The following is a 23,869-nucleotide window of genomic DNA, read 5'->3' as shown; positions in this document are numbered from 1 at the left end:
ATGGGTGTTAGTGGTGGAAAGGGTACATGTTTTCCTTAATACGAAAGACTTCAAATACCAATTATGGGTTTAACTTTGATTAAAACATCTCACAAATATAATTGTTAGATGCCAATACAGAGCAGTAGAATTTTCTTCCATTCTAATCTCTCTTTCTATTTAAGCTTTACGATTAAAACAAGTTAATATCTTACTTTGAATTGTTTATACAGAAAAAAAAAACAACAAAAGAGTATAAGAGAAGAGATGATAAAACAAGAGAAAAGAATCCACCCACATACAAAAAGAAACAGAATCACAAAAGATTGTTTTTTAAGTCGAAAAAGCACTTGGCCGACCTCACTCACCAAACACTATCTTTAATATTTAACATGAAAAGTCACATTGAAAGGCCAGCCATTTCCACTGCATTACCCGCATATTATTCTTCTTTTGTAAATGATTTCGACTCTTATAGCCGACGTAAATGATTTCGACTCTTATAGCCGATGAATTTTATATCTAATTATGATTATTTATTCAGTAATTTAGTTAAAATCTCAACCCAAATGTCTTTCCACAATTTTTTTATAAAGATAATGAAAGGCCCTAATGTCACATCCCAGTTCAAGCCCCCACCATATTCCGGGTCCGATTCCATTGTAGCACTATATTGTCCGTTTTGGGCCCCGACCATGCCCTCACGGTTTTGTTTCTGGAAACTCACACAAGAACTTCCCAATGGGTCACCCATCCTAGGATTGCTCTCGCGCGAACTCGCTTAACTTCGGAGTTTCGATGGAACTTGAAGCTAGTGAGCTCTCAAAAGATCTTGTGCTAGGTAGAGATGAGAATATACATATAAGGCTTACAAGATCCTCACCCATGGGCACACGAGAACTACCTAATGGGTCACCCATCATGGGATTGCTCTCGCGTGAACTCGCTTAACTTTGGAGTTCTAATGGAACCCGAAGCTAGTGAGCTCCCAAAAGGCCTCGTGCTAGGTAGAGATAAGAATATACATATAAGGCTTACAAGATCCTCATCCCTGGACAATGTGGGATCTTACACCTAAAGTTTAAAATGATAAGGAAAATACTTAGCTCATTACTTTTACAATGTAAGTCGCGTAAGTATACGCATTATGGTCAAGTGGTATTCTTGTTGAGAGTATGAATCTCACACTGGAGATATAAGGAACATTACATATGCTCATAAGTAATTGAGTTACTTTCTATATTACCAATTAGTTTTACGGTGGAATCTTAAATGTCTTAAATTCCTCTTCATTTGAAAGTGAAGGGTTTTAGGTTCAATTCTCGCTATAGATAAATTTGAACTATTTTTTTTTTATACCTAAATCATTGTGAAGTTGAGTTCATACGCTTACTCTTTAGTGTAAATAATATTTTATTTTTTACGTATGTGTTAATTTGTGATTTACAATGCATGTGAAATACCTCTGCAAACCAAAATTCTAATATGCTTATGTGTATAGCATAATGAAAAAAATTATCTTATACCTCATCTTATAATTAATTTCTCAATTCATGTGGACAAGAGAGTGGCCTTACGCTTGCCACGTCAGTAGTTTAACGATCAAATTGATGAATTTTCTAATAAATGTATGACATTCAAACGAAAAGCTCTATACAAAATGTCAATATCAATACATAATTGTAACTATCTTTTTTTTTTCTTTCTTCTATTTAAAGGCACCGTCACACGTTTGCAGATTACCCGTTTTTACCACCTTAATGTTTCCTGCAAGCAACATTTTCATCTTTGGAAATACAGAGTCTCCCAATCTCTCATAATAAAAAGTAATTACTCCACATAATTAAAAACATGTACAATGTAGTTTGTGATTGTCCATATGATACCGACCTTTCATTATTTAAATTAATATGTGTCGATATCATTGCAATCAACAAATTAATGGTACGTGAACCGCTTCACACATAAAGTTTTTAATATATTTTAAGGCTCAGATGGAGCCACACCAATTTAATGGAATTTTATAGAGTGATTGTGATGCATTCTATTCGTACTTTTGTCATTTCAACTAAAACACTTCAATTCCTTGTCCCTAAAAAATAAAGGAGGTGCACTTTTCTCATCACTTTCAAGTGATAATAATATTTATTATTTCATTTACAATAATTAGATAAATTTAAATTTTGATATTTATGTTTATTTATTAAATATATCTCGAAATTTAAACTTATCTTATAGTAATAAATAGATTAGTAGTTATCATAACCATTTCTAGCAAAAATATTTTCAAAATAGAAAGTACCAACTAATCAAAAGGGCCCCACAACTTGCCAATTATGCTTTAAGATATTTTCATTTCTTGTCATTGATTTAGGTTTTGGCATTTGCATTGCCTTTCGTGGACTTTAACTTCACAACCTCCAAAAGCTATCAACCTTCCTTTAATTCTCTCCCTCCTCCTCCTCCACCTCCACCCCCTCCTCCAACGGTTACTTTTCCCTTCCTCTAATTTAATGTCCTCTAACGTGTCTCTCTCTCTCTAACCCTCCATTTTCTCTCGTTTTATTTCCATTCCTATCTGATTTTCTATTGCTTCTGTGCATGTTCTCTCTCACTAGAACTTTCACTCCAAACTGCTTAGAGAGAGAAAAAGCTTGAATCTTTGGCAATTTAGAGAAAACCCCAGATGGATCTCAGTTCGTTCTTGACGTCCTTAGGGACTTCCTTCCTCATATTTGTGGTTCTGATGTTTTTGTTCACATGGCTTTCGAGAAAGCCTGGGAACACTGTGGTTTACTATCCGAATCGGATCTTGAGAGGGTTGGATCCATGGGAGGGCGGGTCCATGACCCGGAACCCGTTTGCTTGGATCAAAGAGGCTCTGTATTCCACTGAGCAGGAAATTATTTCCGTGTCAGGGGTCGACACTGCTGTGTACTTTGTGTTCATGAGCACTGGTTTGTTTGTCTCTCTGCCATTTTAACCGTTTGACAGTTTTCGAATTTACTTTGTCTCCTTTGCTTTTACCATGATACTGTTTCTGGGTTCTGTTCCGTTTGCTCAAAAGTTTGAAATTGTTGCTGCTTTGTGGTTGTTTTTGTTGGATGGACTAATTTAGAAGTTTTCTCTCAGATTTCTAACTTTTTTACTGCTGTAAATTTGGATAGATGAAGTTTGTTTGATGAAATTGGTAAAGTTAATTTATTTCTGGCTTTGAGAAGTGAAATCTGGAACTCTTAGAATGGTTTCAACGTTTCGAACAATATTTGTATTACGGAAGAGTGTGTACCAGTTTTGCTTATACTCTAAAAACTATGGATTTGTGTAAAATGAAGGGAATTTATGTCATTGGCACCTGACCACAGTTGTTTTACAAGAAAGATGTTGCTTTGGAATTGATAATCTTCTACTTCGCTGATGATTTTCGATATCATACTAGCGTAGTTATGACTGAAGTAGTAAGTTGTATAACAATTTTGACCAATTACTAACAGTTTCAATCTGTCTGGAAGAATTTGAAACCTTGGTTACATAATACATACTGAATTTCTTGAGTTTTAATGTACTTGTTTTTGTCTTTACTTCCTGCGATTATATTGCTTCCATGTTTTGGAATAACAGTATGCAATGGTTGGCCTAATTTATAAAGCCAGAAATCTCAAGGTTCTAACTTTCCTATTTGATGTGGCAGTGTTGGGTATATTGGTTTTATCTAGCATTGTTCTGCTACCAATTCTTCTGTCAGTTGCTGCCACCGAAGAAGCGCATAAGTTAGCCGACGCAAGCGTAAGCAATGGCACTTTTAGTGACCTTGACCACTTATCCATGGGACATCTCAAGGTAAGCTACAAAACATTTTCATGAAATGTCTTGGTCTTTTTTTCTTTTCCCTTTGATTTATTGCAGCTGTGGTTTTTGGTATAATTCTCTCAATTGAATTGTATTCTGAATGCTGATTGTATTTTCATATGTCTTTCTGTATGTGCAGGAGAAGAGTCCTAGGTTGTGGGCATTTCTAGTTGGTGTCTACTGGGTTTCTTTTGTCACATACGTCTTGCTGTGGAAGGCATATAAACATGCCTCCAACCTGAGAGCCAGTGCTCTAATGTCTCCTCAAGCGAAGCCAGAACAATTTGCCATTCTTGTCAGAGACATACCTGACGTCCCCGAAGGTCAAATTAGAAAGGAACAGGTCGATTCTTATTTTAAGACCATCTACCCTGATACATTTTACAGATCATTGGTTGTCACAGACAACAAAGAGGTATGCTTGTTTTTCCCCCTTTTCTCCTCATTTTGCGCCTTTGTTAACTGTCATATATATCTCGGAACATCGCTTAGGTAAAACGACTGTTTGATGGTGTGTTCCTCATTTGAGTAGTATTTCTCTTCCATTCATATTAACGCTATTCTTATAGGTGAACAAAATTTGGAAAGAGTTAGAAGGGTATAAGAAGAAGCTTGCGCGCGCTGAAGCAGTTTATGCAATATCGAAGGACACTGGCAAATCAGAAGGAACAAGACCCACTAACAAAACCGGGTTCCTTGGTCTTTGTGGGGCAAAAGTAGACAGTATTGATTACTACACTAAGAAGATTAATGAATTAACCCCAAAACTGGAGGCTGAACAGAAAGCCACTCTCAGAGAGAAGCAGCAAAATGCCGCTCTAGTTTTTTTCACCAGTAGGGTGACTGCAGCTGCTGCAGCTCAGACTCTACATGCCCAACTTGTTGACACGTGGATAGTCACAGAGGCTCCTGAACCTCGTCAACTACTTTGGCGTAATCTCAAAATCAAGTTTTTTCAGAGACAGGTGCGGCAATATGTTGTGTATATCATTGTGGCTCTGACCGTTTTGTTTTTTATGGTTCCCATTGCCGCTATCTCTGCATTCACAACTCTGGAGAATCTGAAGAAACTTCTTCCGTTTCTAAAGCCAATTTTGAAGCAAAAGGCGATTAGGACAGTGCTAGAGGCTTATCTACCTCAAATTGCACTCATACTCTTTCTAGCTTTCTTGCCAAAGTTCCTTCTGTTTTTGTCTAAGACTGAGGGAATCCCTTCCCTGAGCCATGCAGTAAGGGCTTCTTCCGGGAAATACTTCTACTTCACTGTCTTCAATGTTTTTATTGGAGTTACCGTAGGTGGAACCTTATTCAGTACATTCAAGACTATCGAGAAGGATCCTAACTCTATTGTTGACTTACTTGCAACCAGCCTCCCTGCCAATGCAACTTACTTCCTCACCTTTGTGGCCCTGAAGTAAGTAACAGTTTATGTCTTCTAGCTCTTATTTTCCATATCAGTAACCGAAACAAGATTGCAAAATACTTTACTATTTGTCCACACTATCTAAATTACTCCTTTATTAGTAAACTGGTTTTTACTGTTGCTTTGATGACAGGTTTTTCGTTGGATATGGTCTTGAACTGTTCCGACTAGTTCCTCTGATCATTTTCCATATAAAGAGGAAGTATGTCTGTAAGACCGAAGCTGAGGTGAAGGCAGCTTGGTTTCCTAGTGATCTTGGATATGGGACTAGAGTACCTGGTGATATGCTCATCATTACAATTGTCCTCTGCTACTCTGTTATTGCTCCGCTGATTCTTCCATTTGGTGTGCTTTACTTCGGCCTTGGATGGCTTGTCCTTCGAAATCAGGTATCCTCAGCCTTTTTCAAGCTTGCAAGTCTTTAGTCGAAAAACTCTACTGAAATGATATACAACTTAGCCTACTTGTTTCCTAAGCAAGCATATGCTATCGAAAACTAAAGCTTTTGTTGTTTCATCGAGCAGGCACTCAAAGTTTACGTTCCATCGTATGAAAGCTATGGCAGGATGTGGCCGCACATCCAAGTTCGACTCATTGCATCTCTGATACTGTACCAAGTTACCATGTTTGGTTATTTTGGGGTGAAGAAATTCGTCTATGCACCATTCTTACTTCCACTTCCTATCTTGTCCTTGCTTTATATCTTCATCTGCAGCAAAAAATTCTACCATTTTTTCCAACACACTGCGCTTGAAGTTGCCGCACACGAACTCAAGGAGATTCCTAACATGGAGCAAGTTTACAGAGCTTTCATCCCACCGAGCCTGAGCTCCGAGAAGCTAAACCATGATCAATTCGAAGACGCTCAATCCAACGTTTCGAGGACAGCAGCATCGTTGGCCTAATGTATGATAGTGCTTTATAGTTAGAAGTGATTTCGTTTGGATTTGGAGTGTCATTTGTTTATATAACATGTGATTAGGAAGCACAAGCTTGATTGAGTTGGTTGGTTGTAGCATCTTGGATATATTATTCCTTGCAATGTTTGTGTGGTGATTTTTATTTTTTTTATGGTTGTTGTAGCATCTTGGATATGCTATTCCTTGCACAAAATAGTAATGACAAATGTGAGTGAATATCAACTACCTATATTTTACTTTTCGCTAAATACCAACAATTTTACTGAAAATGGTGAAAATTAAAAAAACACCGTTCTTTCGAAACGTATTAACAAATACCATCTATAAAATGTTATGTTATTAAGCGGTTAATTGTGAAAGCACAAATATATTTTTGTCTACCTAGTGTTACTCTCTACCTTCAATTTCTAAAATTATCCTCCTTCTCTCTTTCTTCCCTCTTCTCCTCTCTTCAACCCAAAATACCAAATTTAATACATGTATTTATACACACAGTAACAATCACAAACAAAATGAAATTGGTAACTCACTTTCAAGAAGTTGGGGAAAGAGATTATTAGGTTATGTCAGCATATCAATCAATATCTTGAAATTTAATATCCTAGATATTTGTAAGTCTTAACATTTGTTATTGCTAATTCATTTGTAAGTTGAACTCACCAAGTTGTTTAAGATCACGGAGCCTGCAATAAATTACACATGCTAAACAATTTGTTTAGTTTAGTTTTTATTTAATATTATTTTTTTTTTGAAAAGAGTAACGATATTCATTTATTGGAAGAGAATAAGTACAAATACAAATAGGAGAGAGTATGTATACAAGGGTTTCGATAAAAACATGCCCGGGATTTCAACCCGAACTAGGAAAAAAGAGCGTCACACACAAATAGATTGTTTAGTTTTGAAACCAAATTACTGAGTATTTGGGTAATTGGTATAATTCTTTTTATTAACTTAGAAAATTAAATTGGATTTAATCAGTGCAATTCTCAAAATCCCACAAAATTCTCAAAATCACAAAAACAGAAAGAAAAAAGAAACTAAAAGATGGGATCACATTTTCTCAGTTACCAAACAAAGACTTACGAAACACCCTTGATTGTTAAACATATTTGCCTTTATAATAGAAATGATGATGAGAGAACTTTAACGAAAAGCATCCGGTACTGTTCACTTTAACGAAAAACCACATTTTTACACTAAAAAGTCAATCCTGGTACTATTCACTTTACCCTTTATTTTGTCCTTATCATTAAAACTCAAAGTTTTCAAGCCATTTTCATTAGTTTTCCTATGTTTTAAAGCATATATAGCCTTACAGGATGAACATATCTGGCACTGAAATGTTTCAAATTGCACTTCCGACTAACGTCTCTAATCATATCAGATGATACATAAAAGAAAAATAGTATTAAAAATGACATACGTTGCACAACCTATATAAGTTGGATGACAGGTCTAAGGAGGAGGAAAGTGCGGTTGATGGGCAATCCAACGAGAGAGCCCGCCCAAGCTATACAAATTTCTTAACAACTCCAGCAATTACGTTTCCATAATCTTAATGACTTTTAAAATGTATTGCAATTACTATGTGAACTTTAGTAGGCTTTTTATACTAGCATCCCCCAAAATGTTGAATGCAATCTACATTGAAATTTAATATTAAATAATTTATTTATCCTACTATGCAATGACAATTTTGACCTTATTAGGTTTATAAAAATAAAAATAAAATCTAAATACATCCCAAATCACTTTTAACGTATTATTTATCTTCTTCAACTATCAAAATATCTCTGACCCTTTATTGTTGAACAAAACCTTAACCAATGAAACTACAAACATGTTGATTGAGAAAAATTATTTTTGACGAATGAAACACGAAATTGATGTTTCGGAAGCTTCATATGAAGTAAGACTTCATATTTTTTTATTGTTTGAGTGATTTTGATGACATCAATAATTATTTAATCTTGCTTTTGCTGCGTTGTTCAAGCTTCTATGTTCGTATTCATCTTTTAGGGATCACATGGATTATATGAAGAATTAAACACTTAAAATTACCACAAAATATTAAAAACAGACAACATGAGTTTTAATGGTGGAATTGAAAACAACCCACATATGCTTTAAAGCGGCATCTTTTGTCAAAATTCCAGTCGACATTTTTTGTCCAAATTAAAAGCTTTATAAGATTTGAGAAATGTGGGATGTATAGAAAATATGGGGTGCATGTAGAAAATGTAAGGTGTATATTGAGAATGTGAGAGTATTATAAGGAAGTATGTGGGATGTATTAAGTTAATTTTTCATTGAAAAAGCAAATGTGAGGGTATTAAGTATGTGAGGTTTATTCAACAATTTGTGGGATGCTAATATAATAAGCCATTTAGTATTGTATAATGTTTCAATTAGTTGAATGCAACTTTAAATTAATTTTAGTATCACAGTCTTTTGGGGGTGTGAGCAATCTCTATAAATCATCTGTTTCCAATTTTTTCTTTTTCTTAAACAAACGATATTATCTATACTAAGGAAGTGGGGGAGTGAGCTAAGCGTCACAATGAACTAGCAAATCCTCTGTTTCCATTTTAGATTGTGAAAGAAAAGGGGATACTGGAATTTACGTGACCACTGATAATCAATACACTTTGAAAAGCATTCTTTTCGGTTTTCTTATTTTTTTCTTCTTTTCGGTTGCTTATTACTCACCTTCGCGTTTAGGGCATGATGTTTTTATTTAAGATGAAAAAAATGGGTCAATCGTCTTGTTATTCTCAATCAATTCTTCCCGGCCTCTCTACGGGGATTGGAAGCAGTATTCATATCCAGATATTTACCATAATGTTTAGCTTCATGGTTGTGCATCTTTCAATTGATCCTCTCTTTTGCTCAATCTTGCAGAAATATTACCTTAATTACCTTTATGAATCCTACATCTATTTCATATCTTTGAAACATATATGACACATTAGTTCACCCTCGAAGTAATTAACTTGAACCCATGCAAAAATTATAGTGATTATATGACAATATTCCCTCAAATACAGAGGACCAATACAATCTTTTACACACTGAACCGGCCTCCTATCAAACAAAATTCATACAAAAAAAAAAATCAATAAAACCAATATAATTAACACCCAAGAAACATACAAAACCCTCCAAATGACTAAATAAGAAGGGGTGAAAGCAATAAAACCCAAATGAAAATTGACATGCAATTGTTCTACGATTCACCTGAGTTCAATAGAAATCATTTAGGGGTGATCCGAGCCACGCTGTGCCCAGATTCGAAGAAAATTAGTCGGACAAACCGGAGTGAGTTGCGAGGAGAGAGAGTCGGGATAAAAAGAAAGGAGAAAGAAAGAAAGGAAAAGCGAAGGGAACGGAAAGAAGCAGATGACTAAAGGGCATTTTAGTCATTTTATTGTACATATTGAAAAATAAAAAAGAAAAGAAACAGTGAGACAGGGGCAAAACAGTCAAATCACTATTGGTGAAAGAGTTATTTTATTATTATTTTTTATTTTTTTTATTTTTTTTAATTTTTTTAAAACTAGATTTTAGTATATAGTAATATCATACATGGGTCTTCTGCAATAATATTAAAATGAAATTCAGGACCATAAGCATTCCACAGGAACGAACCACCACGTGAGGTAGCATAGGAAGCCACTGCATGGGTATCGAGGTTGCCACTCCGCTGAACATACATAAACACAAAACGCATGTCGTCTCCACTCACATCCTCATTCGGGCTAGATTCCTTCGCATCGCCAAAGTATTGTTGCAACACCTCTATAGAAAAAACTTCAGTTTATTTGGTACTCTTAGCCTCCATACATCTTGCCAAACATTCCCATACCCTTCCTACCCAATTCCCCATTCGCTTGAAGATCCATAGCCATTCCAGGGCCACTTCTGACCGTGTACTCTCTATTCCTAAAATAATGCCAAATTAGTCTATCATGACAACCATCGAAACTAATTGGCAACCCCAGTATAAGTTTTGCTTCCTCCTCTTCAAAATAGTTGAGTACCAACTCCTTTTTCCACGATCCCGTAGAATGCTCAATTAACTCCCCTACCATCACCGGCATCTCCGCATGCCTAGACCGTATACGGAACGTAATCCAAGGATCATGTACAATCCTGATACTCTGCCCATCTCCAACCCTCCATCTTAGCCCCCGCTCCAAAATATGACGTCCCTGAAGTGTACCTTTCCAACCCCACGAAGATCGCCTCCCTTGTTTTGCCTCCATAAATGGTCTATCCGGGTAGTATTTTTCCTTGAGAACACGAGCCAGCAATGAGGTGGGGTTCATCATTACCCCAAGAAATCCAATGCATGCCCTTAGTCCGTTTGTTTCCACGCCACCAGTAATTTGCAATCAGCCTCTCCATATCTTTACACAATTTGACCGGTAGTTTAAAATAAGACATCGCATAGTTTGGCAAGGCCATAGCAACCGCCTTGATTAAAATCTCTTTCCCCGCCAAAGAAGGTATTGTTCGGCCCATCCATTAATCCGACCGTTTAGCACCTCTCTCACTTCCTTGAATACCGCAGTTTTGGAATGACCAAAGTTCGCAGATAACCCTAGGTACTTCCCAAAGTCATCCCTTCCCCTGATATTTGTACACCCCACAGTCTTTTTCCTTCTTTTCTTCGCACAATGAGCACCGAAAAAAAAACGAACTCTTCTCCCTGTTTATAACTTGCCCAGAACCGTCCACATAAATTTGTAACACATTCATAACCTCCCTCCAACGCTTCACCTTCCGAAGTTTTACAAAATATAACTGCATCCTCGGCAGAAAACAAATGTGAAATAGGCAACCCTCCCTTAGACACCCTAATGCCGTGGAGACCACCCATCTCATCTCTTCGTCGCAACAAAGCCGGGGACATAGGATCCCCTTGCCACAATCCCCATTGTGGTTGTATGAATCCTGTGGACGACCCATTAATCAAAATACTATAAAACACCATAGATATACATTCTTCAATTCTTCGACACAAAAACTCAGAAAGCCCCAATGTTTGCATCATGGCAAAGAGAAATGGCCATTCAACCCGGCCATACGCCTTAGCCATATCCAAATTTCATCACCATGAAAGACTCCTCACTATTACTCTGTTGCTTGAGAGAATGTAATATCTCATGCACCACTAATATGTTATCCTGAATTTATCTCCCCGTCACAAAAGCCGATTGGGGCATAACCTTTTTCAATCGATTTATTTTATACAATTTTAAAACCGCCAAGTCTTGCTTGTTTGCTTCCTTCAATGGACGATTTATACTTTACAAAACATCCATATCAATACATAACTATAACATTTTTTTTTTCTTTCTATTTAAAGGGATCACATTACTCACAAGCTGCAGTCACACGTTTGCAGATTACTCATTTTTACCACATTTATATTTCCTCCAAGCATTTGTTCAAAAAAGAAAAAAAAAAAATTTCCTGCAAGCAACATTTCCATCTTTGGAAATACAGAGTTTCCCAATCTCATGCGAGAACTTCCCAGTGAGTCACCCATCATGGGAGTGCTCTCGTGCACTACTCGCTTAACTTCGGAGTTCCGATGGAATCCGAAGCCAGTGAGCTCCCAAAATGCCTCGTGCTAGGTAGGGATGAGAATATACATTTAAGGATCACTCCCCTGGGCGATGTGGGATGCTACAACACACCTCATTTTACTTCTCACACATCTCTTGATAATTTATGTCTGTTGATCTTCTTCAATTCATCCGATCCGACAGTCGAAAATTAAAAATGTGTGTGAGAAGTAAAATAGGATGTGTGAATATCACACCCCTTTAAGTTAATATGTGTCGATGTCATTGCAGTCAGCAAATTATGTCATATAAACATTATCAACGACACGAGAACGTTTTACACATGAAGCTTTTAATATTAGGAAAACTAATGAAAATGACTTGAAAACTTTGAATTTTAATGATAAGGACAAAATAAAAGGTAAAGTGAATAGTACCAGGTTTGACTTTTTAGTATAAAAATGTGGTTTTTCGTTAAAGAGAACAGTACCGTGAGCTTTTCGTTAAAACTCCCTTTAATATTTCTACTTTTGTCCTTCAACCAAAACACTCCAATTCCTTGTCCCTCAAAAACCAAAGTACCATCCAATCAAAAGGGCACACAACCTGCTAATCATGTTTTCATATTTATTTATTATTTATTATTATTTTCTTTTTATAAAGCAAATTGACTTCGATTCTTGTATAATCATATCACTTCTGCTTTTATTGCAGTGAACTGGTTTTCGCAATTGCGTTGATGACATGTTTTTCGTTGGATATGATCTTGAACTGTCCCGACTAGTTCCTCTGATAATTTTCCATACGAAGTGGAAGTATTTCTGTAAGTCCGAAGATGAGGTGAAAGCAGCTTGGCTTCCTCGTGGTCTTGGATATGGGACCAGAGTACCCGGTGATATGCTCATGATTACAATTGTCCTCTGCTACTCTGTTATTGCTCCGCTGATTCTTCCATTTGGTGTGCTTTACTTTGGCCTTGGATGGCTTGTCCTTCGAAATCAGGTATCCTCAGCTTTTTCCGACCTTGCAAGTTTTTAGTCAAAAAACTCTACCGAAGGGATATACAACTTAGCCTACTTTTTTCCTAAGCAAGCATATGCTTTCGAAAACTAAAGCTTTTGTTGTTTCATCGAGCAGGCACTCAAAAGTTTACATTCCATCGTACGAAAGCTATGGAAGGATGTGGCCGCACATCCAAGTTGGACTCATTGCATCTCTGATACTGTACCAAGTTACCATGTTTGGTTTATTTGGGGTGAAGAAATTCTACTATGCACCATTCTTACTTCCACTTTCTATCGTGTAATTGCTTTTTAGTTTCATCTGCAGCGAGAAATTCTACCATTTTTTCCAACACACTGCGCTTGAAGTTGCTGCCGACGAACTCAAGGAGATTCCTAACATGGAGCAACTTTACAGAGCCTCCCTGGTTTTTGATACAGAGGTGATTTTGAAAAAAGTGGCTATCAAAAGCTTTTTTTTATGTTTGGTAAACATTCAGCTTCAGCTTTTTTTTCACAGTTTTAGGTGAAAAAAAGCAAAAAACACAAAGCTGCAAAACCCAGCTTTGAAAAACCAGTTTTTTTTTTTCACATTTGTTTTACATAAAAGTTTATCAAATACTATAATACTTCTTTTTTATTCAAAAAAACTTTTACAAAAAAGTTTACCAAACACTCTGCTGCTTTATTTCACAGCTGCTTATTCTCACATTACAACAATATCAAATCAGCCCAATTCTTTGTGCTTGGTTTTTACCATACCAACCCCATGGGGGTTGTTTTGATATAAAACCTTAATTCTTTTGACTGTGGCTTCGTTTGAAGGGATATTGTAAAACAATTCCATATTTTATCAGTTAGCTTGTTTTTTTAGTAAAACGATATCATTACTGAGTTAATGACACACCCCGTCCCGAAGGAGGGCATGCTGGCCGTCACGTGAGAGTGACGTAACCATTTGCACAGTACGGAAGCTTTAAGATACAATTTATAAGTTGATACACCCGAAGGTGAGTCCTAATTTTGTCCAATCTGTCAGAACCCCGCTGTATTCCTCGTAGTCACCACACCTTTGTGATTCCTGAACCTGGAGGGGCGCAAAACCAAAATTGAGTGGGTCAGTAAAACAATTCTTTTCCAAATCCAAACATTTTTCAAAACGTTGTAACCCCTCTCTGTAAAACCTGTATATTTTCCCAGAAATGTAAAATATAAATATACATATATATTCTCAATACTTTAATTCATTAACTCAACATTTTTTCTTTATCAATCATGCCATGCCATGTCTAATTCAACAGTTAAGTATGGATGCATCAACAATAATCATATCAGGTGCAAGAAAGTAATCAACCGGAGGCCCTCTAATAGCCCTGTACGGTTGAACCTAGAGCTCAAAATCTATCATTATCACTCTACCGGAGTCACCTCTGTGACCCGTCCGGCCTTCTGCACACAAGTTACGCTCTAGTGCTTCTCATAAATCATCTGTGCACATAATCTAAGGTCACCCACCAGTCGGAATCTCACTAACACTCTCGCGACTGGTCTGTCGTACCCACTCCGCGTGGACTGTACGACTAGCATCTACTTGGATCCAAGGCGAGCGTGCGATGCGGTGAATACTATAAGCACTAAACCATGGTGCAGGATTTGAGCTCAATATATATCATCATCATCATAACAGTAATTAAATACTCACCTGTGCGTCCACCGCACCATTTCATACATATGCATCATAAATCAATTCTTACCTGTGCGTCCACCGCACCAATTCATACATATGCATCATATATTAATTCATGCATGGCATTTCAACTCACATTTCTATATACTTTTCATATCAATTCTATGCATTTTCATTTAAAGCATAATTTCATGCATTTTCAATTTCTGGGAAACGTCAAGTATATATATATATATACGGAAAACAAAACTGCCCACTCACCTGGAGTTCGCCCTACAACTCCCTAGCACAATACGCCAAGGCGTCATGACGATCGGCGCCTAAAACAATAATCAATTCCAACCTCAGAATTCATATCGATAGAATATATAACTTATATAAAATACGTCACTACGTAGATTGATCCGGAAGATCCACCACTCAGATTTTAATCCATAACTTCCAGAGGTCCACATTATACCTCTAGGACAACATCCTAAAATTTCATTACCATCCAACGGTCGGATCTCCGTCAATTTCCAAAACTAAGTGACGGTTAACATTTTATATTATGGACTTACAATTCCAATTCCGGAAGATCCGTAATTCGGATTCCCAATCCGTAAGTTCCAATAATCCTCAAATATTACGTATTACAACGTATCAAAGTTTGGTGACGATCCAACGGTCGGATCATCAATTCACATTTTCACCTAAATGTGAAAACTATAAAACGTTATTTGAACACCTAACCAACAATCTTCAATAACTTTCTCATACGGTGTTCAATTTAGGTATATGAATATACCACAGTGATCTACTCGACGTCACGGACGTCGACATATTTTTAAAATAATTTTATTTTTATTTTTTATTTTTACTGTAGCACCTTCTTCTTCCTTGGGTCGCCGGACTGGTTTTTCCGGCGGCCGTTTTCTGAGCAGTTTTTCAAATTGCCATAACTTTGTCATTTCTCAACGAAATCAAGTGATTCAAAAACGAAAGTTGTAGCCCTTGAAGAGACAAAGAGAATGGTACCTTGCACAACACCTAGTTAGCCGTGGTTTGGCCGGAAACTGCCTCGAAAGCCTCGGAGGTCGCCGGAAACTGGGTATTTTTCAAATGAGTATAACTTCTTCAATACTCAACGAAATTGAGTGAAACAAAAATGAAAGTTATAGTACTTGACGAGACGAAGAGATTGATACCTACCTCGACTCCTAACTCGCCGGGGATTCGCCGGAAAACGCCTCGAAAGCTCCGGCCAAACTTTGAACTTGTCGATCTCCGTGTTCTTACGTCCAAAAACTTCCAACGAAGCACTCCGAGCTTCCTTGGGACATCCTAAAGCTCACTATGAGCTTGGATTGTCCTAAAACAAAGTCAATTCGAAGATCATGAACAGTGCACTTTCACGGGGAGTTTAGAATCTAGGTTTTCCGAAGTAAAACTTACCTGAAATTGGTGTCTACGTGATCGTGGAGTCTCCAGGAGTTCGATGGTGGTCTTAACTCCGTCGTTGGTGGAAGTTTAAGGTTGTTTTGTGGTTGGTTTGTTCGAACGGAGAAGAAGAGTGACAGAGAGAGAGAGATTCGTGAGGGAGGAGAGAGAGAGACAGTATGCAGAAAATAGGGAGAGGATTGAGGGGTGTGGGGATCTCACGTGTCCAACTCAATCCAAATTGTTAAATTTTCGCCCCTTAGTCCCGTTTAAGGGCATTTTCGTCTTTTTATGTCCTCGGAATTAAAATTCCGGGACGGGCTGTGACAATCTTCCCTCCTTATAGAATTTCGTCCCCGAAATTCCAGCAACCAACTAAATCAACCATACTCCAACAATAGCTTCGGGTAAATCTTTCTCATCCGATTCTCTTTCTCCCACATACTTTTCTACTGAATGATTTCCTTCACAAAGCTTTTACTACTTACTCTGTCTTAATTCTCAGGACCTTCTTTTTCCAATCCAAAGTCGTCCTTGATTCCTTATCAAGTCGAATCCAATTTAATTCTCAATAGTTACACCAGAATCTCATGTGACGAATCTGCCACCTAGTGACAACGCATCGAATCATAAAATATGTTTTGCACCTTAACCAATTCTGAGGGCATCACAAGCTTGTAAGCAACTTCACCAACTTTTCGATAATCACTTAAGTCCGATTAACTTAGGATTTAACTTACCTTCTTTCTCTACCTTGGTTAATTCTTAAATTTCTTCGTCAAGCATTTAAGTTTCAAGTACGACCTTACCAAACAGGCCTAACTTGAAATTTAACAAGTATAACTTCTTCTCGATCTTCCATTCTTAATTTTTCTTCCGTTGGTTTTCAATCCACAAGATGATACTCTTGGCAAACGTGCCAGACATTAATCTTACTGTAGTATTCTCACCAAGTGCTTCAGTTAGAACAAACTTTACGATCACCCTGATCGTACAATCATATTCATTAAGCAATACAATTCACTTTCGCTGCCTCATATCAAAATCCTTCCAAGTAATGGATATTGAAGACTTTTTGGATTCGTAAAAATCTTGCATTCTTACCAAATATAATGCCTTCATAACTTCACAGCAAGAATGGTAATCATGATTTCTAAGTCACCCGTAGGGTAATTCATCTTATGAGATTCCATTTATCGTGAAACGTATGCAATCACCCTAACATTTGCATCAACATGCATCCAATACCATTCAAGAAACATCACTAAAAATTTATGATTACCACTATTCTCTGGGAATACCAAAATACGTGCATGAGTGAGGAAATACTTCAGTTGTTGAATCCTTTGCTCACAATTTCCTTCCCACTCATACATGACCTCTTTTCTCAACAGTCTCGTCAATGACAAAGCAATGACTGAAAAATCTTTCACAACCATCCAAGATAGCCTGGTAAGCTAAGAAATTCCAAATCTCAATTACGACTCGTGGTTGTTCCAAATTCTCAATTTCTGCTATCTTTTAAGGATTCACTTGAATACCTTAAGAATATATAACAAATCTCAGAATGCCACCTGATTCATCTAACTTTAGCATTTGCTACTTAGCATACAACCGACATTCTTCCAATCTTTGTTCCACCGACTTAATACGTTTACATGCTCTGCTCTGGCTCAGAATATGCCAGAATATCTTCAATGAAAATGATATCTATTTATCAAGGCATTATTGGAATACTTCATCCAATAACTCATAAAACAGCATGAGTATCCATATAGCATCACCAAACTTCATAAAGACTATAACGAGTCCAGAAAACCATCTTATGATCAACGTCACTTATAATATTCAATTGGTAGTAACCAGATCTCAATTCAATCTTTGAATCTTCGCAATTACTTCTGAGCTGGTTAAATAAACATCAGTACATTACCATGGATAACGGTTCTTAATCGTTACCCGACTCCATTGTCTATAATCAATGAACAATCTCTAAGTCCATTTTCTTCCTCACCAACAAACTGGGGCTCCTCAAAAATGTTGTACTAGGTTGAATGAAACTTTTATCAACCAATTCTTTCAACTGAATTTCCAATTCCCTTAACTCATCCTGAACCAATCTTTAACATAGATTTATACCTGGCAACAAATCAATAGTGAACCTCATATCTCTGCCTGAAGGCAATCCAGGTATACTTTCAGGGAAGACATCAAGAAAAGTCTAACCCCTTTTTGACATTATTCACACTACTCCAAACAACATCATTTAGCACCACACGAGCTAATATTTTTGACAGCCTTTCGAAAACAATCTCTTTGCTCTCACAGCATAAATAACGGCCTGACTCAATCCACTTTGCATACTTACAAAAGTAATCTCTGGTCATCCAGATCGATGGAAAGTACTGGTTTCCCTTAACATTCCGTCTTGTCACAATTATAACCAACCAATCTAATGGAAATAATTTAACCGACACAATATATATTCTATTATTATTAAGCATTCTAAATAAGTACAATACTAACATAAAATAATCTACCGGTTTGCTTGCTTAACGAATCCACGAATGAGTTATTAATATTACGGTCTGCAGCCCGCAATACTGATAAATCATCGTTGTCTCGATAAGTAGGCAACCACTCTCAAAGATATAACATTACTATTTTGTTACTCAATGCAAAATACATACACTCGTCTCAACTACATTTATTTACTACTCTCTAGGTAATAACATACATAATAAGAAATATATCAGCCGAAGTCAACTAGAATGACCAATACGGTTGATTCAACTCTTATCTTAATAATACGTCGGCCGGATCCACTTCGCGTGGTCGGTACGGCCGAGCCTATAACTCACTAATTTCTCATGTGTCAATCGAATCCACTTCTTATGGTCTGTACGGCTGAACATATAACTCATCAAATCTCTCTGTACTCACGGTCAATCCGACCAAACTACTAAATCCATAACTCTGCTGAATCGACACTATGATATCATGGAAAATTATTGAGTACAACTGATTATAGGGACGATTCACAATTCTGTGTCCCCTCTGTTCACATAAACACATTCATTAATTTCACACTTCCCAAAGTGTTAATTTTTGTACCTGCTGCACAAAGTACATTTCCTTTACTCGAGACACCTTGTCTCAAATATCTGGGATTACCAGTATATCCATCACTTTTACTCTGACCAGCGACATTAAAACCTCAACTGGAAAAATTAACTCTAGCTTCACTTCTTTTGAAGCTCTGAGTCTTTCGATATTCTTGATATGACGAATCATTAACTTTATCGTTCTTTCATCTAATTCCCATTCTTTTCTTATTCATCTTTACTCTCGCTGATCATATTCTCAGAGTCTTCAAGGCTCAACAACATCTCATATACTCCTGGTAAGAAATACCATGGATAGGGGTCACCCAAAAATACCACTTCCTTTTGTCACCCAGCCTAAAACAACATAACACCTCCACCAAATTCACAACAATATCTGGATGGAACGAGGCAAGTCTGAAAACTTTCTATAATATCCCTCGATCATCACCTTCCTTGTCTCATATTTGTAAACTCTTGTTTACTACCATCAATAAATGCCAGAGGGATAAACTTTTCCTTAAACAATTTTAAATCGGTTGTTCCTCCGATGACAACAAATCATACTCCTGTTTCCACCAGGATACAAATTCATACCCAAAACCAGGTAGTCGTCTCGACCCCCTGTCAGAAGGAAGATTCCTTTGACTTGCATAATCCGAAACATCTTTTCCAAATGGTTAAACCGTTACTTCGCTCCCTCAGGTTCATCATTTCTCTTAAGTGATTCAAATTCAACTCATAACCCATCTTAAAATGTCCCTTTTTATAATAGACTGAATCACCATAATAATAGTTTCCCCTAAACCGTTATATTAGGGAGACTAAATTCCTCTAACTAAGTGGCTTGCTACGAGGCGGTGTAGTTCTGACAGAATTCACTAGAACTTCTCAAAATGTCCAAGATTGCAACCATGCTCTGATACCAACTGACACACCCCGTCCCGAAGGAGGGCATGCTGGCCGTCACGTGAGAGTGACGTAACCATTTGCACAGTACGGAAGCTTTAAGATACAATTTATAAGTTGATACACCCGAAGGTGAGTCCTAATTTTGTCCAATCTGTCAGAACCCCGCTGTATTCCTCGTAGTCACCACACCTTTGTGATTCCTGAACCTGGAGGGGCGCAAAACCAAAATTGAGTGGGTCAGTAAAACAATTCTTTTCCAAATCCAAACATTTTTCAAAACGTTGTAACCCCTCTCTGTAAAACCTGTATATTTTCCCAGAAATGTAAAATATAAATATACATATATATTCTCAATACTTTAATTCATTAACTCAACATTTTTTCTTTATCAATCATGCCATGCCATGTCTAATTCAACAGTTAAGTATGGATGCATCAACAATAATCATATCAGGTGCAAGAAAGTAATCAACCGGAGGCCCTCTAATAGCCCTGTACGGTTGAACCTAGAGCTCAAAATCTATCATTATCACTCTACCGGAGTCACCTCTGTGACCCGTCCGGCCTTCTGCACACAAGTTACGCTCTAGTGCTTCTCATAAATCATCTGTGCACATAATCTAAGGTCACCCACCAGTCGGAATCTCACTAACACTCTCGCGACTGGTCTGTCGTACCCACTCCGCGTGGACTGTACGACTAGCATCTACTTGGATCCAAGGCGAGCGTGCGATGCGGTGAATACTATAAGCACTAAACCATGGTGCAGGATTTGAGCTCAATATATATCATCATCATCATAACAGTAATTAAATACTCACCTGTGCGTCCACCGCACCATTTCATACATATGCATCATAAATCAATTCTTACCTGTGCGTCCACCGCACCAATTCATACATATGCATCATATATTAATTCATGCATGGCATTTCAACTCACATTTCTATATACTTTTCATATCAATTCTATGCATTTTCATTTAAAGCATAATTTCATGCATTTTCAATTTCTGGGAAACGTCAAGTATATATATATATATACGGAAAACAAAACTGCCCACTCACCTGGAGTTCGCCCTACAACTCCCTAGCACAATACGCCAAGGCGTCATGACGATCGGCGCCTAAAACAATAATCAATTCCAACCTCAGAATTCATATCGATAGAATATATAACTTATATAAAATACGTCACTACGTAGATTGATCCGGAAGATCCACCACTCAGATTTTAATCCATAACTTCCAGAGGTCCACATTATACCTCTAGGACAACATCCTAAAATTTCATTACCATCCAACGGTCGGATCTCCGTCAATTTCCAAAACTAAGTGACGGTTAACATTTTATATTATGGACTTACAATTCCAATTCCGGAAGATCCGTAATTCGGATTCCCAATCCGTAAGTTCCAATAATCCTCAAATATTACGTATTACAACGTATCAAAGTTTGGTGACGATCCAACGGTCGGATCATCAATTCACATTTTCACCTAAATGTGAAAACTATAAAACGTTATTTGAACACCTAACCAACAATCTTCAATAACTTTCTCATACGGTGTTCAATTTAGGTATATGAATATACCACAGTGATCTACTCGACGTCACGGACGTCGACATATTTTTAAAATAATTTTATTTTTATTTTTTATTTTTACTGTAGCACCTTCTTCTTCCTTGGGTCGCCGGACTGGTTTTTCCGGCGGCCGTTTTCTGAGCAGTTTTTCAAATTGCCATAACTTTGTCATTTCTCAACGAAATCAAGTGATTCAAAAACGAAAGTTGTAGCCCTTGAAGAGACAAAGAGAATGGTACCTTGCACAACACCTAGTTAGCCGTGGTTTGGCCGGAAACTGCCTCGAAAGCCTCGGAGGTCGCCGGAAACTGGGTATTTTTCAAATGAGTATAACTTCTTCAATACTCAACGAAATTGAGTGAAACAAAAATGAAAGTTATAGTACTTGACGAGACGAAGAGATTGATACCTACCTCGACTCCTAACTCGCCGGGGATTCGCCGGAAAACGCCTCGAAAGCTCCGGCCAAACTTTGAACTTGTCGATCTCCGTGTTCTTACGTCCAAAAACTTCCAACGAAGCACTCCGAGCTTCCTTGGGACATCCTAAAGCTCACTATGAGCTTGGATTGTCCTAAAACAAAGTCAATTCGAAGATCATGAACAGTGCACTTTCACGGGGAGTTTAGAATCTAGGTTTTCCGAAGTAAAACTTACCTGAAATTGGTGTCTACGTGATCGTGGAGTCTCCAGGAGTTCGATGGTGGTCTTAACTCCGTCGTTGGTGGAAGTTTAAGGTTGTTTTGTGGTTGGTTTGTTCGAACGGAGAAGAAGAGTGACAGAGAGAGAGAGAGATTCGTGAGGGAGGAGAGAGAGAGACAGTATGCAGAAAATAGGGAGAGGATTGAGGGGTGTGGGGATCTCACGTGTCCAACTCAATCCAAATTGTTAAATTTTCGCCCCTTAGTCCCGTTTAAGGGCATTTTCGTCTTTTTATGTCCTCGGAATTAAAATTCCGGGACGGGCTGTGACAGTTAAAGTTAGTTGTTAGAAGGAAGAAAAATTGGTAGAAATCGGAACTGCACCAGGACGTATAGACAAAATTTATTTCTGTCAGTAAATCAAATATAAACTCAGTTGGCAAAACCCTAAAAAATAAATAAACCCAAGGAAAAAAATATAATTTCAAAATAAAAGTAAAAACAAGAAAGACTCACAAAATTCGTGTACTTTCTCAGTTTATAGTTTTCAGTTAGAGCCTTAGAACATCTCCAAAGGAGACGTTAAATTCAAAACATCAAATTTAAGTTTGATGGCTGATTTGACAATTTAACATATTGTCAATATGTTCCTTTTACCCGCTATGTCAAAATTTATTGCTTCATTTATGTTTTTTTTAAAACAAAAATAATAGAAATTGGGTTGTTGTTGGTTTAAAAATAATAAAATAATGCTTAAATATGTTAGCATATAAGGTAAGGCAAATGAAATGCTATGGAAATAACAAAAATTAAATTTGAAGGCTAGCATATAAGGTAAGGCTATGAAATGCTATTGACATCTCTTTATCAATGTAAGCTTAGGTTTCTTTTCTATGTCATTTTTTTTAGAGTAAGTGATTCGTCATTTGTTATCGTTATAAGTTTATTTGGGATTTTTGACATCCTTCTTTTTCATGTAATATTTAACGGAGTAAATAGGATGTTATTTGTTACCATTATAAGCCTATATGCTATTTTTCACATCTTTAGAGGAGGTGGTCTTAGGCCATCTCCAACCGAAGGGTCCAGAGGGCCAGAGGGCCGAAAATAGCCCTAAAACCGTCTCCAACTGAGGGCTAGGCCAGAGGGCTCGAGAATCTGGGAGGGCCCCACGGGATCGGAGAGGGCTGGAGGGCTGGCTGCTTTCGGCCAGCCAGCCAGCCCCGGGCTGGCTATTTTTTTTTTTTAATGTTTCTTATTTCTGTCGGTTACAACCGACAGAAATAACATTTTGAATTCAAACTTCCAACGGCTAGCGCCACTAGCCGTTGTAAATCCTTTTTTTTTTTTATGAATTTAAACCTTTTTTTTTCTTTTTTTTTCTATAACTTCCTATAACTTCTATTTTACAAAATTTGTTTCAATTTTTTTTAATTCTATTTTTTTCCTATAACTTATATTTTACAAAATTTGGTTCATATTTTTTTCATATAACTTCTATTTTACAAAATTTGTTTCATATTTTTTTTTTAAATTCCATTTTTTCCTATAACTTCTATTTCACAAAATTTGTTTCATATTTTTTTTAAATTCTATTTTTTTCCTATAACTTCCTAAGCCATTATACAACGTTAAATTAAATTAAGTAACATGAAACAACATTAAACAATATGAAACAACATTAAATAACATTAACCGACATAAAAATTATACAACACTAACCAACATGATTTTTAAATAAAATTAAGTTGTAGTTTTTAAATAATAAATTATGT

The 23,869-nt window shown here is 37.0% G+C and overlaps 1 protein-coding gene and 2 long non-coding RNA genes across 3 annotated transcripts; 1 reads left to right on the top strand and 2 right to left on the bottom strand.

The window, feature by feature from the left end:
• The first annotated feature begins 2,322 nt into the window (after positions 1-2,322).
• On the top strand, positions 2,323-6,393 carry LOC103435031 (CSC1-like protein ERD4). Its single transcript, XM_008373427.4, has 6 exons — positions 2,323-2,936; positions 3,671-3,819; positions 3,968-4,243; positions 4,398-5,242; positions 5,385-5,640; positions 5,776-6,393. The coding sequence occupies exons 1-6, from the start codon at positions 2,666-2,668 to the stop codon at positions 6,154-6,156; spliced, it is 2,178 nt and encodes a 725-aa protein (XP_008371649.1). The 5' UTR covers positions 2,323-2,665; the 3' UTR covers positions 6,157-6,393.
• A 6,974-nt stretch (positions 6,394-13,367) lies between these two features.
• Positions 13,368-16,212, bottom strand: LOC139188400 (uncharacterized). The gene is made up of 5 exons (XR_011571809.1): positions 15,870-16,212; positions 15,627-15,786; positions 15,453-15,521; positions 14,697-14,755; positions 13,368-13,835 (listed from the first exon to the last, which is right to left on the bottom strand). It is a non-coding gene; the product is annotated as an uncharacterized lncRNA (long non-coding RNA).
• Positions 16,213-19,878: 3,666 nt separating this feature from the next.
• Positions 19,879-22,310, bottom strand: LOC139188401 (uncharacterized). Its single transcript, XR_011571810.1, has 5 exons — positions 22,111-22,310; positions 21,868-22,027; positions 21,694-21,762; positions 20,938-20,996; positions 19,879-20,076 (listed from the first exon to the last, which is right to left on the bottom strand). It is a non-coding gene; the product is annotated as an uncharacterized lncRNA (long non-coding RNA).
• Between the last annotated feature and the right edge of the window lie 1,559 nt (positions 22,311-23,869).

The sequence above is a fragment of the Malus domestica genome, chromosome 10 (genome assembly GCF_042453785.1).
Source record: "Malus domestica chromosome 10, GDT2T_hap1".
NCBI lineage: Eukaryota > Viridiplantae > Streptophyta > Magnoliopsida > Rosales > Rosaceae > Malus > Malus domestica.
This window is presented reverse-complemented; position numbering and strand designations above follow the sequence as displayed.

What these genes read in the sequence shown, in the direction of transcription:
- LOC103435031 (XM_008373427.4), top strand. Translation starts at nt 2,666, where the DNA reads ATGGATCTCAGTTCGTTCTTGACGTCCTTAGGGACTTCCTTCCTCATA. An exon ending in TATCCATGGGACATCTCAAG is followed by an intron (nt 3,820 to 3,967) that starts GTAAGCTACAAA and finishes CTGTATGTGCAG; the next exon opens with GAGAAGAGTCCTAGGTTGTG. An exon ending in TTGTCACAGACAACAAAGAG is followed by an intron (nt 4,244 to 4,397) that starts GTATGCTTGTTT and finishes CTATTCTTATAG; the next exon opens with GTGAACAAAATTTGGAAAGA.